The sequence below is a fragment of the Rana temporaria genome, chromosome 1 (genome assembly GCF_905171775.1).
Source record: "Rana temporaria chromosome 1, aRanTem1.1, whole genome shotgun sequence".
In the NCBI taxonomy this organism is placed as follows: Eukaryota; Metazoa; Chordata; class Amphibia; order Anura; family Ranidae; genus Rana; species Rana temporaria.
The window spans coordinates 336307965-336325193 of NC_053489.1; the positions used below are offsets into that span (position 1 = coordinate 336307965).

The 17229-nt window shown below is 44.2% G+C and overlaps 1 protein-coding gene across 3 annotated transcripts in view; it reads left to right on the forward strand.

Annotated features, from left to right (window-relative positions):
- PALM2AKAP2 (PALM2 and AKAP2 fusion) overlaps window positions 1-17229 on the forward strand; it is a 451866-nt gene that overhangs the window by 139076 nt on the left and 295561 nt on the right. For all 3 annotated transcript variants that reach the window (XM_040361147.1, XM_040361140.1, XM_040361141.1), the window contains exon 3: window positions 1259-1389. In XM_040361147.1, the coding sequence (XP_040217081.1) occupies window positions 1259-1389 (131 nt within the window). The remainder of the gene's footprint in view (window positions 1-1258; window positions 1390-17229) is intronic.

Here is a 17229-nt window from a genome sequence, read left to right on the forward strand (position 1 = left end):
CACCCGCCATCGGCTCCGAGCGGTCCTAGTACACAGCGTGGCTTGCGCGTCTGGAATCCCCATTCCTCCGGCAGCCACACACGCTGGTCTAGGACGCTGACTGTACCTCCTCACACCGCACTCGGTGCATACAAAAACCGGAGCCCCCCCGACTTACACCTGCGCTCAGGGATGTGAGGGTGGCTGTCTTTCAGGTTAGTACCTGTCTCTTTTGTCCAGAGAGCCCCTGCTCCCTTTCAGGACCGTCTTGCCTGAGCCTCCCTTGGCTCTCCTGGCTTGTTCCTATGGTGTCTCCCCACTGGAGGAAACACAAATAACTGAGGACCAGCAGGGGAGGAGGAAATTTATGGGCTGGCGCGGTGTTTCCAACAGAGGGGAGGAGCCAAGGTCTCTCAGGTGGCTGTCCTGAAAGACGATTAGGGGAAAATAAACTGCGAGTATAAAATTAGACACACACCACTCCGTGTGTTCCCATACCAGCCGAAGAGGGAGGCCCAACTACCTTTTTTTTAATCGAATGCTTCTTCTTGGGTTCCCCCTCTTTTTTTCTGTATTTGGTTCCCACCCCCTTTTTTGGGATTGACAGGTATAATGTGTTTTGTTCTATACATGTTTCCTATATTTTCCCATTTTCAATATGAAGGTCCATCGAGCTGTCCCTAAGGTCTTAAAACGTGTTGGGCATGTGGGCATAATTTTTGTGATGTAATGGGCAAGATATTTGTCCTATATAACAGGTAATATGCGGTTATAGACGTCATACACAGGTATACAATGCAGTTGTTGGAAACAATGTATCCTATTTATTACTATATACTATATAAATAAATAAAAATTCTACTATATGGTTTTTATTTTTATAATAATAAAGCTTTGTTGGTTTTATGTATGGTTGTTTAATATATGGTGCCTATAAAATCCCTTCCACCCAATGTGTTTTTTGTACTCTTACAATTTTTTTTGTTTGGGATGTTGGCACCATGAATAGTTTTAAGTAACAATATTACAAATTGTAATTTTAGAACCTTTAACAGCCATGTTAGAGGGGCCATACCACCCAAAAAGTGATGTTACTGCTTTATTAAATGCCCCTTTGTGTTGTGAATGAGGTTTTAGCAAAAAATGTACATTAGTTTTAATTATGGCTTTTGGCTATTACTTTTATTTTTTTATCTAGCTTTTTACTTTGGGCTTATTAAAGTTATTTACATCATAAGAGGTTTGTAAGAAATATAATGATGACCTTTTTTACTTTCAGTCAAAACTGCTTAGAGAAAAATGGCTGATGCAAGGAGTACCAGCTAGTTCACTAGAAGAAGAAGAAGCCAGAAATAGGCAATGTGAAGAGGATGATCAGAAATTAAAGATACATGAAGAAAATGTCCAAAGGTAAAATGCAGTGTAAAGTTTTGTTCTGTACAATATTAGTTCTAAGCTGTGCAACCAATACATATGTAGACATACACCTAGTATAAAAAGTATATGTAAAGCCATTTAATAAAGTTGTTGACAATTTGGCTGTGCAATGTATTTAAAGGGGTTGTAAAGGTTTGTTTTTTATTTTCTAAATAGGTTCCGTTAAGCTGCATTGTTGGTTCACTTACCGTTTCCTTCAATTTCCCTTCGAAATGTTTTTTTTTCTTTGTCTTATTTTCTCACTTCCTGTTTCTCCTCAGTAAGCTTGCCCCCTATCATCCATGGGGGTTAGTCAGCCAGAACAGCTTACTGAGGAGGAAGTGAGAAATTCAGACAAAGAAAACAGAGGAAAAAATTTACATTTTAGAAGGGAAATCAAAGGAAAAGGTTGGGGAACCAACAATGCACTAGTTTAAAGGAACCTATTTAGAAATAATAATAAAAAAAAACTTTACAACCCCTTTAATGTTGTTAATAAATACAAAATCAATGCCTGCTTTGATTTGGGAGAATTGGGATTGCAGGAAACTGTGCCTGCAAAGTCTTCTTGTTATCATGTTATCATCACCATTATGTATAATGTACGCTTCCTACTGCTGAAAGCTGGAGGGTGTGACAAGGGGCATGAACCAGTCCACACTTTCCACCTCCAGTAGTGGAAAATGGTGACTTTAGATTTGGAAGCCAGTAAAATATAGACCACGGTGTGGAGTAGTGCTGTGGACTATTGCAGAGAGTGGATGGGCACTGTCAGCTATAAATAAGGTCCTTATTGTTTAGTAAGTGCCTGCTCTAGGCCCTAACTATTGGAAAACAGCAGGGTTATATACAGTATCTCAAAAAAGTGAGTACAGCCCTAACATTTTTGCAAATATTTTATTATATCTTTTCATGTGATAACACTGCTACAATGTACAGCTTGTATAATAGGGTGAATTTGCTGTTCCCTTAAAAATACTCAACACACAGCCATTAATGTCTAAACCGCTGGCAACAAAAGTGAGAACACCCCTAAGTGAAAATGTCCAAAATGGGCCCAATTATCAATTTTACCTCCCCGGTGTCATGTGACTCATTAGTGTTACAAGGTCTCAGGTGTGAATGGGGAGCAAGTGTGTTATATTTGGTGAAATCAATCTCACTCTCTCATACTGGTCACTGGAAGTTCAACTTGCCACTTCATGGCAAAGAACTGAGGAGCTGGAAAAAAAGAATTGTTGCTCTACATAAAGATGGCCTAGGCCAGGGGTGTCAAACTCAATTTCATTGTGGGCCGCATCAGCATTATGATTTCCCTCAAAAGAGCCGGTTGTATCTGTAAGATTAGGTGTCCAGCGCATCCCCTCCCCTTACATTAGATGTCAAGAGTCACCCCACCATCAGAAGTTGAGTCCCCCACCCTCCCTTACATCACAGTGCACCCCCCTTATGCTGCTACTGGGAAGAAGATGGATGCATTGCTTAAAAGCAGAAAGTAAGGGTCTGGAGGAGGAGCAGAGGAGGGCTGGAGGTGCGAGGGCCACATGAGGAGGGCCCGCGGCCTTGTGTTTGAGACCTATAGCCTAGGCTATAAGAAGATTGCCAAGACCCTGAAACTGAGCTGCAGCATGGTGGCCAAGACCATACAGCGGTTTAACAGGACAGGTTCCACTCAACAGGCCTCACCATGGTCGACCAAAGAAGTTGAGTGCACGTGCTCAGCGTCATATCCAGAGGTTATCTTTGGGAAATAGACATATGAGTGCTGCCAGCATTGCTGCAGAGGTAGAAGGGGTGGGGGGGTAGCCTATCAGTGGTCAGACCATACGCTATAAAAATGAAAAAAAATCGCTGATCGCCGCCATTACTATTAAAAAAAAATATTAGTAAAAATGCCATAAAAATACCCCCTATTTTCTAAACGCTATAACTTTTGCGCAAACCAATCAATAAACGCTTATTGCGTTTTTTTTTTTTTTTTACGAAAAATATGTAGAAGAATACGTATCGGCCTAAACTGATGCCTAATATTGTTCCTCTCAGGAACAGGAATCTGCCTTCAGGGTCCACCTTCCTCTCCTTCATCTCAAAGCGAACATTACTCCCAAAGCCTATTGCTACCCCTTTTGCCCTTTTTGTAGGGGAATCTCTTCTGTGGGGAGTTTAACCCTCTGACATTATAAGTTATACATTTAATCGCATCCATTCTATTTCTACTTCTGGAGGTAGTGGATGCCTGGAAATTCTTTTTCTACAATTTTTTTTTCTTCTTTTTTTGACAAACCATATTTTTCTGTATACCTGCCCCCCTCCCCCCAACCCTGGATTTTACAGTGGGGAGATGTCTGTGGATATTACAGTGGGGGAGAAGTCTGTGGATATTACAGTGGGGGAGATGTCTGTGGATATTACAGTGGGGGCGATGTCTGTGGATATTACAGTGGGGGAGATGTCTGTGGATATTACAGTGGGGGAGATGTCTGAGGATATTACAGTGGGGGAGATGTCTGTGGATATTACAGTGGGGGAGATTGTGGATATTACAATGGGGGAGATGTATGTGGATTTTACAGTGGGGAGATGTCTGTGGATATTACAGTGGGGGAGAAGTCTGTGGATATTACAGTGGGGGAGATGTCTGTGGATATTAGAGTGGGGGGAGATGTCTGTGGATATTACAGTGGGGGAGATGTCTGTGGTTATTACAGTGGGGAGATGTCTGTGGTTATTACAGTGGTGAGATGTCTGTGGTTATTACAGTGGGGAGATGTCTGTGGATATTACAGTGGGGAGATGTCTGTGGATATTGCAGTGGGTAGATGTCTGTGGATATTACAGTAGGGGAGATGTCTGTGGATATTACAGTGTGGGAGATGTCTGTGGATATTACAGTGGGGGAGATGTCTGTGGATATTACAGTGGGGGAGATGTCTGTGGATATTACAGTGGGGGAGATGTCTGTGGATATTACAGTGGGGGAGATTGTGGATGTTACAGTGGGGAGATGTCTGTGGATATTACAGTGGGGAGATGTCTGTGGATATTACAGTGGGGGAGATTGTGGATATTACAGTGGGGGAGATTGTGGATGTTACAGTGGGGAGATGTCTGTGGATATTACAGTTGGGGAGATGTCTGTGGATATTACAGTGGGGAGATGACGTGAATATTACAGTGGGGAGATGTGGATATTACAGTGGAGAGATGTCTGTGGATATTACAGTAGGAGAGATGTCTGTGGATATTACAGTGGGGGAGATGTCTGTGGATATTACAGTGGGGGAGATTGTGGATATTACAATGGGGGAGATGTATGTGGATTTTACAGTGGGGAGATGTCTGTGGATATTACAGTGGGGGAGAAGTCTGTGGATATTACAGTGGGGGAGATGTCTGTGGATATTACAGTGGGGGCGATGTCTGTGGATATTACAGTGGGGGAGATGTCTGTGGATATTACAGTGGGGGAGATGTCTGTGGATATTACAGTGGGGGAGATTGTGGATATTACAGTGGGGGAGATTGTGGATATTACAATGGGGGAGATGTATGTGGATTTTACAGTGGGGAGATGTCTGTGGATATTACAGTGGGGGAGAAGTCTGTGGATATTACAGTGGGGGAGATGTCTGTGGATATTAGAGTGGGGGGAGATGTCTGTGGATATTACAGTGGGGGAGATGTCTGTGGTTATTACAGTGGGGAGATGTCTGTGGTTATTACAGTGGGGAGATGTCTGTGGATATTACAGTGGGGAGATGTCTGTGGATATTGCAGTGGGTAGATGTCTGTGGATATTACAGTAGGGGAGATGTCTGTGGATATTACAGTGGGGAGATGTCTGTGGATATTACAGTGGGGGAGATGTCTGTGGATATTACAGTGGGGAGATGTCTGTGGATAATACAGTGGGGGAGATGTCTGTGGATATTACAGTGGGGAGATGTCTGTGGATATTACAGTGGGGGAGATGTCTGTGGATATTACAGTGGGGAGATGACGTGGATATTACAGTGGGGAGATGTGGATATTACAGTGGGAAGATGTCTGTGGATATTACAGTGGGGGGGATGTCTGTGGATATTACAGTCGGGGGATGTCTGTGGATATTACAGTGGGGAGATGTCTGTGGATATTACAGTGGGGGAGATGTCTGTGGATATTACAGTGGGGGAGATGTCTGTGTATATTACAGTGGGGGAGATGACATGGATATTACAGTGGGGAGATGTGAATATTACAGTGGAGAGATGTGGATACTACAGTGGGGGAGATGTCTATGGATATTACAGTGGGGGAGATTGTGGATATTACAGTGGGGGTGATTGTGGATATTACAGTGGGGAGATGTCTGTGGATACTACAGTGGGAGAGATGTCTGTGGATATTACAGTGGGAGAGATGTCTGTGGATATTACAGTGGGGGAGAAGTCTGTGGATATTACAGTGGGGGAGATGTCTGTGGATATTACAGTGGGGAGATGTCTGCGGATATTACAGTGGGGACTATATATGGTGGTGATCCTAAAAATGTATATGCGTTATAATTAATCAAAATTAGTTGATTAATCTATTAAAAAAAACGGTTAATCAAACATTAAAATTGTAATCAGTAACAGCCCTAGAATATACTGTAACCCAGCCCTCAAAAAATACACTCGCCTACTCGCGAGTGGATTTTGAGGGGGGGGGGGGGCGAGTGTGGGCTGCCTGGGAGCTGGGGGGAGCGTCGGCCCGGGTTGTATGGGAGCCTTCGTCCCATCGATCGTAGAGGAAGAGAGAGGAGAGCCCCCGCCGCCAATGCAGCCTGTGTCCACCAGTGCAGCCTGTGTCCCCCGTTAAGCATGTGTCCCCAGTTTCAGCCTGTGTCCCCCCCAGTTTCAGCCTGTGTCCCCCCCCCAGTTTCAGCCTGTGTCCCCCCCCAGTTTCAGCCTGTGTCCGTCCCCCCCCCAGTTTCAGCCTGTGTCGTCCCCCCAGTTTCAGCCTGTGTCGTCCCCCCAGTTTCAACCTGTGTCGTCCCCCCCCCAGTTTCAGCCTGTGTCCCCCCCCCAGTTTCAGCCTGTGTTCCCCCCCCCAGTTTCAGCCTGTGTTCCCCCCCAGTTTCAGCCTGTGTTCCCCCCCAGTTTCAGCCTGTGTTCCAGCGATCGTAGGGGATGAGAGGGGAGAGCCGCCACCGCTGCCTGGCTAATTAGAGCGCTGGGGAACATAACAGCTTTCATTACAATAGCTGTGTTTCCCTGCCGTGCGGCGTCATATACAGCCCCTCCCCCTTGTCCGGGCACTTTGATAGACAGATCACCATCCAATTCTGGGACGTGATCTGTCTTTCAAAGTTCCCCAGACAAGGGGGAGGGGCCGTATATGACGCCGCACGGTGGGGAAACACACAGCTATTGTAATGAAAGCTGTTATGTTCCCCAGCGCTCTAATTAGCCAGGTGGCGGCTCTCCCCTCTCATCCCCTACGATCGCTGGAACACAGGCTGAAACTGGGGGGGAACACAGGCTAAAACTTGGGGGAACACAGGCTGAAACTGGGGGGAACACAGGCTGAAACTGGGGGGAACACAGGCTGAAACTGGGGGGGACACAGGCTGAAACTGGGGGGGGGACACAGGCTGAAACTTGGGGGGGGGGGAGACACAGGCTGAAACTGGGGGGGAACACAGGCTGAAACTGGGGGTGGGGACACAGGCTGAAACTGGGGGCGGACACAGGCTGAACTGGGGACACATGCTGAACTGGGGACACAGGCTGCACTGGCGGACACAGGCTGCATTGGCAGACACGGGCTGCATTGGCGGACAAGGGCTGCATTGGCGGACACGGGCTGCATTGGCGGACACGGGCAGGCTACATTTTTGGGTATGGATAAAGTTGTTGTTAATATTTTTATAACTTAATTCTGCATAGGACATTTAAGTGTAATTTCATGATATAATATATGAGGGCGTGTTTAGGGGCGGGATTAGGGGCAGGGCAGGGTAGGGGTTGGGCGGTGGCGAGTAACCCTTGAGGCCTGGCTATTAGCTCAGGACTTGAAATTTTGAGCCCTGCTGTAACCTATTTACAATCCACCACCACTGAATTTGGCTACTCCAGAGATTTGGCAGGACAGAAGTTAGTAAGAAATTATATATATATATATATATATATATATATATATATATATATATATATATATATATATATATATATATATATATATATATATACAGTATATTGTGTCACTGTTTCATATGACACTGTAAAATATAAGCGTTGTTGCATAAAATAAACAATAGGCAACACATAAACCATTTCCAAGCACACATACATTCTGCAATAACAAAGTACAAAAACCCTTTACCATCTACAGAGATAATGGGTAGAAACAATAAGTAAAGGAATGGGTAATGCCGCATACACACGGACGTTTTTCGGCATGAAAAAATGTAAAATCATTGTGTGTGGGCTTCACATCGTTTTTCGGCTTTCAAAATGTCATTTTTCGGGTTGTAAAAAATGATCGTGTGTGGGCTAAAACGTCGTTTTAAATCCGCGCATGCCCAGAAGCGAGTTATGAGACGGGATCGCTCGTTCAGGTAAAACTACCATTCATAATGGAGTAAGCACATTCATCACGCTGTAACAGACAAAAAAGCGCAAATCGTCTTTTACTAACAAGGAATCAGCTAAAAGCAGCCCAAAGGTGAATAGAACTTCCCCTTCAGAGTGCCGTTGTACATGTTGTACGTCACCGCGCTTTGTTCATCATTTTTTAAAAACGATGGTGTGTGGGCAACATCGTTTTTAATGATAAAGTTGAAAAAACTTCGTTTTTTGGACATACTGAAAAATGTCTTTTTTTTTCATGCCGAAAAACGACCGTGTGTACGCGGCATAAGAAGCAGTGGAGAAGCAAGCAGTGCTGGATCAATAACTGAAGATAATTGGCTCAGTTTGCTAAACCATGATTTGTTATTTGAAGCAATTAAATTATTTTAAGGTCTCATTGTTAAAACAGATTCTTATGAGAAAATAATGGTCATCATAGCTTAATGAATTGAAGCCAAGATCTCAAAGCTTAAAGTTATTTAATCCTGGTTGCATTCATTAAAATTCATTCAATTTATTTTTAAATCTAATTAGCATATGTTCTAAAATTTGTCTTTTTATTAACTTATCATAGTCCCTTGCACAGTAGGGCTAAGACTGGGAGAAGCTCTATTGCATTGCACAATGTTATAAAAGCTTGATGACAGAATTGGCCTATCAAAATTACTAAGTTTTGCTAGGTAAGATAGCTTACATCTATGTATATTTCAGCTGTGTTTTTAGCTGCTTGGCTGGTCAGCCCTAAGGCCTTTTTCATTCAGGCAAATTCTGTTTCGATCAGCAGGGGATCTGTGAGCTCATCTTCTGTGGGGGTTTTTTGCGGACCTGGAAGTAGGCAGGTGTACAAGAACACAAGTCCATTTACACCCACCTTTCCTTAGGATCGCATGGACCTTTCAATCAGGTCCATCTGAAAAACTGACAGGTGGACCTGATCAGAACACATATCTGAAAGGGGCCTATTGCCGCGTACACAAGTAGTGTTGCTCACGAATATTCGCATTGCGAATATTCGACTCGAATATAGCATATTCGAGAAATCGCGCTATATTTCGAATTTCGCGGTGAATATTCGCAATTCCGAATATTCGCATTTTTTCAATTTGATTTTTAAAACAGATCACATCCTATCGACGTCTAAAAGCATTGCTGGTATGATTAGAGACCCTGGGCCGAGTAGCTAAGCTGAGGCGATCCTATTATGTTGCCAAATTGAAAAAAAAAAAATTGCGATTTTTCGCTATTGCGAATGCGAAAATGATTGCGAATTTTCGATAACTGTGGTAGGAGAACTCTGATTGTCTCTGATGCAAAAGGGGGGGGCTTTGTGTATGTGTATGTGTATGTTATGAATATTTGTATGTTTGATATTATTATTTTTTGTAAGAAGGAAAAAATTGCGCATACCTTAAAAAAGGGGAGAATACAGCAGCAACTCAAAAATGTTATACAACATAAATTAATACAAGACAGAAAATGGAGTCGCTCTACAAGAATAAAAAATATGTCTAGTGACAAGACATGTGGGCAAATTATAAAATAAGCAAGCGCAAATAACTTGTGAAATACACAGTGAAACAAATATATAAAGAAATATAGTCCCAATAATAGAAAAATAATCTTTCATAAAAATGTCTTTGATATGTGAAGTGAAAAAAAGTCCAAAGCATGCAGCATGAACGTGTTCAATCTTTAAGGTGTTTGATTGACAAACGGCTGTGACAGATGGATAGAGTAAAGAATCACCACCAATGCAAAACACTTTTTATTTTCTATTGTAAAATATCAAGAATATTCTGAGCCAATCAGAGTGCTCCTTCCGCATTTGCCGAATATTCGCAATTATTTTGTATTGTAAAATATCAAGAATATTCTGAGCCAATCAGAGTGCTCCTTCTGCATTTGCCGAATATTCGCAATTATTTTGTATTGTAAAATATCAAGAATATTCTGAGCCAATCAGAGTGCTCCTTCTGCATTTGCCGAATATTCGCAATTATTTTGTATTGTAAAATATCAAGAATATTCTGAGCCAATCAGAGTGCTCCTTCCGCATTTGCCGAATATTCGCAATTATTTTGTATTGTAAAATATCACGAATATTCTGAGCCAATCAGAGTGCTCCTACAGCATTTCTCGAAATTGCGCAATAAATATCGCATTCGCATGTTGCGATATTTCGATAAAATATCACGAATATTCTGAGCCAATCAGAGCGCTCCTCCAGCATTTCTCGAAATTGCGCAATAAATATCGCATTCGCATGTTGCGATATTTCGATAAAATATCACGAATATTCTGAGCCAATCAGAGTGCTCCTACCGCAGTTATCAAAAAATCGCAATTATTTTCGCATTCGCAATAGCGAAAAATCGCAATCATTTACTTTCGATAAAATATCACGAATATTCGAATTTAGCGAATATATCTCGAATATTCGAATATATATTCGAGATATATCGCGAAATCGAATATGGCATATTCTGCTCAACACTATACACAAGACCGTTTTGGTAGAAAATTTTTATTTTTTTAATTGGTCATTAAAAACGGTCATGTGTAGGCTCCAGAGCATGTGAAAAATTGGCATTAAAAATTTAGAACCTGCTCTATTTTTCTCGTCGTTTTTCACGTCGTGAAAAACGGTCGTGTGTAGGCTTTAACGACAGGGAAAAAACGTACATGCTCAGAAGCAGGTTATGAGAAGGGAAATTTGCATAATCAGCCCAAAGGCTGTCGCCAATCGAATGGAACTTCCCCTTTATAGTGCTGTCGTATGTGTTGTACGTCACCGCGCTTTCCTCGAGCATTTTTTTTCACCATCTTGTCTATGCAAGGCAAGCTTGACAAGAATCACGTCGAGAATTTTTTTTTTCCATGACATTAAAAATGGTCGTGTGTACGCGGCATAAGAGCCGGTTCACACAGGGGAGACTTGGGATTCGACTTGAAGTCGCCCCAAGTCGTGCGACATGTGAAACTACATTGAAGTGAATGGGAGCCGTCTTAATGTACACTACTGAAGTCGCTCCGACTTCAGAAAAGGTTCCTGTACTACTTCAAGAAGACTTCTAGGCAACTTGTACCCATAGATTTCAATGGAAAGTTGCCTCCAAGTCGGATCCCCTGTCTTAACTGAGGCAACTTTCCAAGAAGTAGAAATAGTTTTCTTGGCAAACCCCTCCCTTTCACAGAGCTGATTACTCTTTGATTGGCCACTGGCAAAGTCCCCTGTCCTGGAGGCAACTTCAAGTCGCTCCACGTTGCGCTGTGGTTCACGCTCAAGTCGCGCTGAGGTCGCCTCGCAAAGTCGCACACAAAGTCACGTTGCCCCTGTGTGAACCGGCTCTCAGTCAAACTGTATGTTGCCTAAAGAGGTGAGCGGTCTTTTAACTTTCTAATTGTAGAATTGATAAATGGTGTTCAAGAGGAAATTGCAGAGAATATAGCTAGACATTCTTTCACCCGGAGCAAAGAATCAGTTCAGCGCCCCCCCATAACGGGACAAGATTAGGCAGGAAAGTAAGAAACTTCCAGGCCATAGCTGTTGAATCAGCTGTCTATCCTCGGATCCCCCCCATTGCTCCCCCGGTTCCCCCCAGTGCTCCTCTGGTCCACCCCGCTCCTCTGGTACCCCCTGCTTATCTGGTCCCACACATTTTCCTCTGGTGCCCTGTGCTCCTCTGTTCCCCCCTGCTCCTCTGTTCCCCCCTGCTCCTCTATTCCCCCCATGCTACTCTGGTCCCAACCATGCTCCTCTGGTTCCCCACATACTCCTCTGGTTTCCCAAATGCTCCTCTGGTTACCCGTGCTCCTCTGGTCCCCCCTGTGCTCCTCTGGTCCCCCACATGCACTTCTCGTCCTCCCTGTGCTTCTCTGGTCCCCCGTGCTCCCCTGGTCCCCCACATACTCCTCTGGTCCCCCTGTGCTCTTCTATTCCCCCATGCTCCTCTGGTCCCCTCCATGCTTCTCTGCCCCCCCCCATGCTCCTCTGGTTCCCCACATGCTCCTCTGGTCACCCGTGCTCCTTTGGTCCCCCACATTCACCTCTGGTCCTCCCTGTGCTGCTCTGGTCCCCTGTGCTCCCCTGGTCCCCCACATGCTCCTCTGGTCCCCCTGTGATCCTATGGTCCCCCACATGCTCCTCTTGTCCCCCACATGCTCCTCTGATCTCCGTGCTTCTCTATTCACCCCCATTCACCTCTGACCCCCACATGCTCCTCTGATCCCCCAAATGCTCCTCTGTTCGCCCCCATGTTCCTCTGGCCCCCCCTCCCAGTGCTCCTCTGGTCCCCCACATGCTCCTCCGGCCACCCGTGCTCCTTTGGTCCCCCACACTCACCTCTGGTCCTCCCTGTGCTCCTCTGGTCCCCTGTGCTCCCCTGGTCCCCCACATGCTCCTCTGGTCCCCCTGTGAGGCTACGGTCCCCCACATGCTCCTCTTTTCCCCCACATGCTCCTCTGATCTCTGTGCTCCTCTATTCACCCCCATTCTCCTCTGACCCCCACATGCTCCTCTGATCCCCCACATGCTCCTCTGTTCGCCCCCATGTTCCTCTGGTCCCCCTGTGCTCCTCTGGTCCCCCACATGCTCCTCTATTTCCCCAATGCTCCTCTATTGCCCCCATGCTCCTCTGGTCCCCCACATGCTCATCCGATCCCCCACATGCTCTTCTGGTCCTCCACATGCTCCTCTGGTCCCCCAAGCTCCTCTATTCCCCCAATGCTCCTCTGGTCCCCACTATGCTCCTCTGGTTCCCCACATGCTCCTCTGATCCCCCCATGCTTCTCTGGTTCCCCACATGCTCCTCTGATCCCCCACATGCTCCTCTGGTCACCCCCATGCTCCTCTGGTCACCCTTATGCTCCTCTGGTCACCCTTATGCTCCTCTGATTCCCCACATGCTCGTCTTTTCCCCCACATGCTCCTCTGGTCCCCCAAGATTCTCTATTCTCCCCACTCTCCTTTGTTCCCCCTCATGCTCCTTTGGTCCCCCACATGCTCCTCTGATCCCTAACATGCTCCCCTGGTCCCCCACATGCCTCTCTGGTCCCCTGTGCTCATCTTGTCCCCATGCTTCTCTGGTTTCCCCCCATTTCTCTGGTCCCCCACAGCGTTCACCTCCTCTCCCTGGCTAGTTGTGCAGTATGCGAACGGGCTGAATAAAGACATGATCCTCAGCACAGAGAAGCTCATTATATGATCGGGAAGACAGACAGCCACACACAGTTGTAATATAACATTCCTCTGCACTTGTTCTCCTGGTCTTTCCTTCCCCCACTCTCCAACTAGATTCCCAGCGGCAGCACACAGGATGGGGAGCGGGGAAAAGAAAAGACCAGGAGAACGAGTGCCGAGGAAGGTTATGTTACAACTGTGTGTGGCTGTCTGTCTTCCCGATCGTATGATGAGCTTCTCTCTGCTGAGCTTTTCTCTGCTGAGCTTCTCTCTGCTGAGCTTCTCTTTAAGCTTCATTTGCCAGCATTGAATGACGGCACTCCTATGAATGCAAAGGAGTTAGTCATCCCAGCACACAGGAACTGTGTCAGAAAAGACAGCAAGCAGACAGGTAGGTGTATTTCATGGCAAAGGAGACGTAAGGTTGATTAACCAAAACTAGAGTGCAAACCATGGTACAGCTCTGCATAGAAACTCAACTTCCAACTTTCTTTGTCAAAGCTTAAAGGGTCACTAAAGGATTTTTTTTTTAGCTAAATAGCTTCATTTACCTTACTGCAGTCCTGGTTTCATGTCCTTATTGCTCGTTTTTTGCTCTGATGTTGCTGTAATACTTCTCTGTTCTGGACACTTCCTGGTTGTCTGGGTCCGTATGAAAAAAGTCATGGGAGAGTTTAGTTTCGTTTTCCTAGCCATGACTCTCTATGGCACTGTCCAGCACAGAGGCATAAAATAACATGCAAAGACTAAATTACTTTCAGTTTCGTTTTTGCATCTAAGAGGTACATTATATGATTGATTTTTATCTATTTTTAATCGTTTTTAAAAGGAATCAGTTAACTATTATGTCTCTATACCCTGTCATTTCAGCAAAAAAAATGTTTTCCTTTAGTGATCCTTTAATTGAACAAGCTGAAGTTAGAAGCTGATTGGGCTACTATGCACAGCTTCACCAGATTTAGCACTCTCTAGTTTTAGTAAATTGACCCCATTGTGTGTCTCTTCTTCAATAAAGAGCCTGCCTGCTCATAATTTGTGACCGCTGAACTTTATTTCCACGTAAAAACTGGGATGTAATGGAATGTAATCACGGCATACACTAAAATTTCATCATATCATCAGTGAGCAATTTTTTAAATCGTTTTTAAAGAGGAGGTCCAACCTGGTGCAAGTATAGAGGTGGTAATATCCTGTTATGGTGGTTTCTCTGCAGCAGGGACTGGAGCCCTTGTCAGGATAGAAGGAAATGGAGGGGGCAAAATACCCTCATATTCTTGAGGAAAATCTGCTGCCCTCTGCCAGAAAGTTGTCAATGGGAAGAAGATTTACCATCATAAATGGGAATGGCCCAAAACAATCAGCAAAAATGATCACACAGTGGTTGAAGGAGAAAAGGGTGAATGTCCTTGCATGGCTTAGTCAGAGCTCAGACTTAAACCCCATTGAAAATCTGTGGAAAGACTTAAAGACTGCAGTCCACAAACGGTCACCATCAATCATTTAACTGAACTTGAGCAGTTCTACAAAGAAGAATGGGCAAGTATTGCAGTCTAGGGCCCAGATTCACAAAGACTTACGACGGCGTATCTCCAGATACGCCGTCGTAAGTCCGAATGGCCGCCGTCGTATCTATGCGCCTGATTCATAGAATCAGTTACGCATAGATTTGGCCAAGATATGAGCGGCGTAAGTCTCCTACGCCGTCGTATCTTGGGTTGCAATAATTACGCTGGCCGCTAGGTGGCGCTTCCTTGATTTCCGCGTTGAATATGTAAATGAGCAAGATACGCTGATTCACGAACGTACGTACGCCCGTCGCAATTAGTTACGCCGTTTACGTAAGACATACGCCGGCGTAAAGATAAAGCTGGGCTCTAGGTTGCGCAGCCCATGCAAAGTATGGACGTCGGAACAAGCGTATCTTTTTACGCCGTTTGCGTAAGTCGTACGCGAATAGGGCTGTGCGTAAGTTACGTTCACGTCACAGGCATTGAGCCGACGTATCTTCGGGTGTAAATACGACGTGATACTGAGCGTGCGCGCGCATGCGCCGTTCGTTCGGCCATGCATCTACATGGGGTCAAGTCTCATTTAAATACAACACGCCCCCTACTAGCCTACTTTGAATTACGCACGCTTACGCCGGCGTAACTTAGGACGCAAGTGCTTTGTAAATACTCAACGTCTTTGGTCGAGGTCTGTTCTGAGTGGAACCTGTCCTGGTAAACAGCTGTATGGTCTTGGCCACTGTGCTGCAGCTCAGTTTCAGGGTCTTGGCAATCTTCTCATAACCTAGGCCATCTTTATGTAGAGCAACAATTTATTTTTTCAGATCCTCAGAGAGTTCTTTGCCACGAGGTGCCATGTTGAACTTCCAGTGACCAGTATGAGAGAATGAGAGTGATAACACCACATTTAACACACCTGCTCCCCATTCACACCTGATATCTTGTAACATTAAAGAGTCACATGACACCAGGGAGGAAAAATGGCTAATTGGGCCCAATTTGGACATTTTCCACTTAGGGGTGTACTCACTTTTGTTGCCAGCGGTTTAGACATTAATGCCTGTGTGTTGAGTTATTTTGAGGGGACAGCAAATGTACACTGTTATACAAGCTGTGCACTCACTACTTTACATGGTAGCAAAGTGTCATTTATTCAGTGTTGTGAGGGGTGTACTCACTTTTGTGAGATACTGTATATATATAATTTGCACCTGTGTGAATGCCTGTAGATAGTTATTTGTTTGGTTATAGTATTCTGAGCAGGTTTGGGATGGGTGCTATGCTCAATCTGATTTTTTGAATATTTCAACAAAATTGTAGGCCCAAGTTGTGATTACTGTAATATTCTTTATTACAGTGGGGTAACAAATTGGATGAGGGTGAAGTGATGTGTTTGTCAATGTGCTGAAAGAGCAAGAGGAAAGTTTGGATCTGTTTGGACAAATAGATTTCAATTGAGGGAGACTGGACAGAAAAATACGTTAATATACAGTCATTGGTTTTGTTAATTATGACACTATAGAAACACACAAATTACCTATCTGTATGCATGTGTGTGGGTGTTTAATCATGAATGCAAAAGCATGTGTATGTACTGTATGTATGAAGTTTTTCATTACATTTTGAAGTACTAGGTCAGAAATGGCTGAGCACCACTAGCTTATACTGTGACATATTACTGGGTGATGCATTGCCAAACTGCAAAGTGCTATTACATTTCATATAGAAATGCTCTAGTACATTAATTAACTATTATTAATGAACTCATTAAGCTACTCTGTTCCTGGATGATATGTTTTTACTATTAATAAATATGATAACATCAATTTTAATTAAGCGTTTTTGGACCGCATTCATAGGTAACTAGTGTATTTTTATGACACATAGAGTTTTCATGACACTGATGGTTGTTTGTAAAATTTAAGGAAGACCTCTCAGATTTTAGAAGTATATCAACTGGCTAAGTGCAGGTACCAGTAATGATGGTTTGTAGTTTTGTAAAACTTGATAGGTTCACTCTAAAGTAGAACTTAGACTGAAGCCTCGTACACACGACCGAGGAACTCGACGGGCGAAACACATAGTTTTCCTCGTCGAGTTCCTTGTTAGGCTGTCGAGGAACTCGACAAGGCAAGTTTCTCCATTCCCGTCGAGGAAAAAGAAGACATGCTCTCTTTTTGGCTTGACGATTTCTTCGACAGTTTCCTCGTCGAAAAATGTACACACGACCGGTTTCCTCGGCAAAAAAAAATCCCAGCAAGTTTCTTGCTGGTTTTTGCCAAGAAACTCGGTCGTGTGTACGAGGCCTTAGGCTCTTATATTTATCTTTTGCTTAGAAAGAAAAAAAAATAGTTACCTTACATTTTCTGGAAAGATTATCAATACCAGACTGCTCTATCCACACAGGTTTAATTAATATAATTTGTGTTACAGAAAAAGCACATACTGTAGAAGTGTTAATATTCTGAAATTGTCAGTTGAAATGAACTCAATCTTGGAAATGCTTATTATTTTGCTAGCCAGAAATGATCTATTCAGCTTGTTGTACATA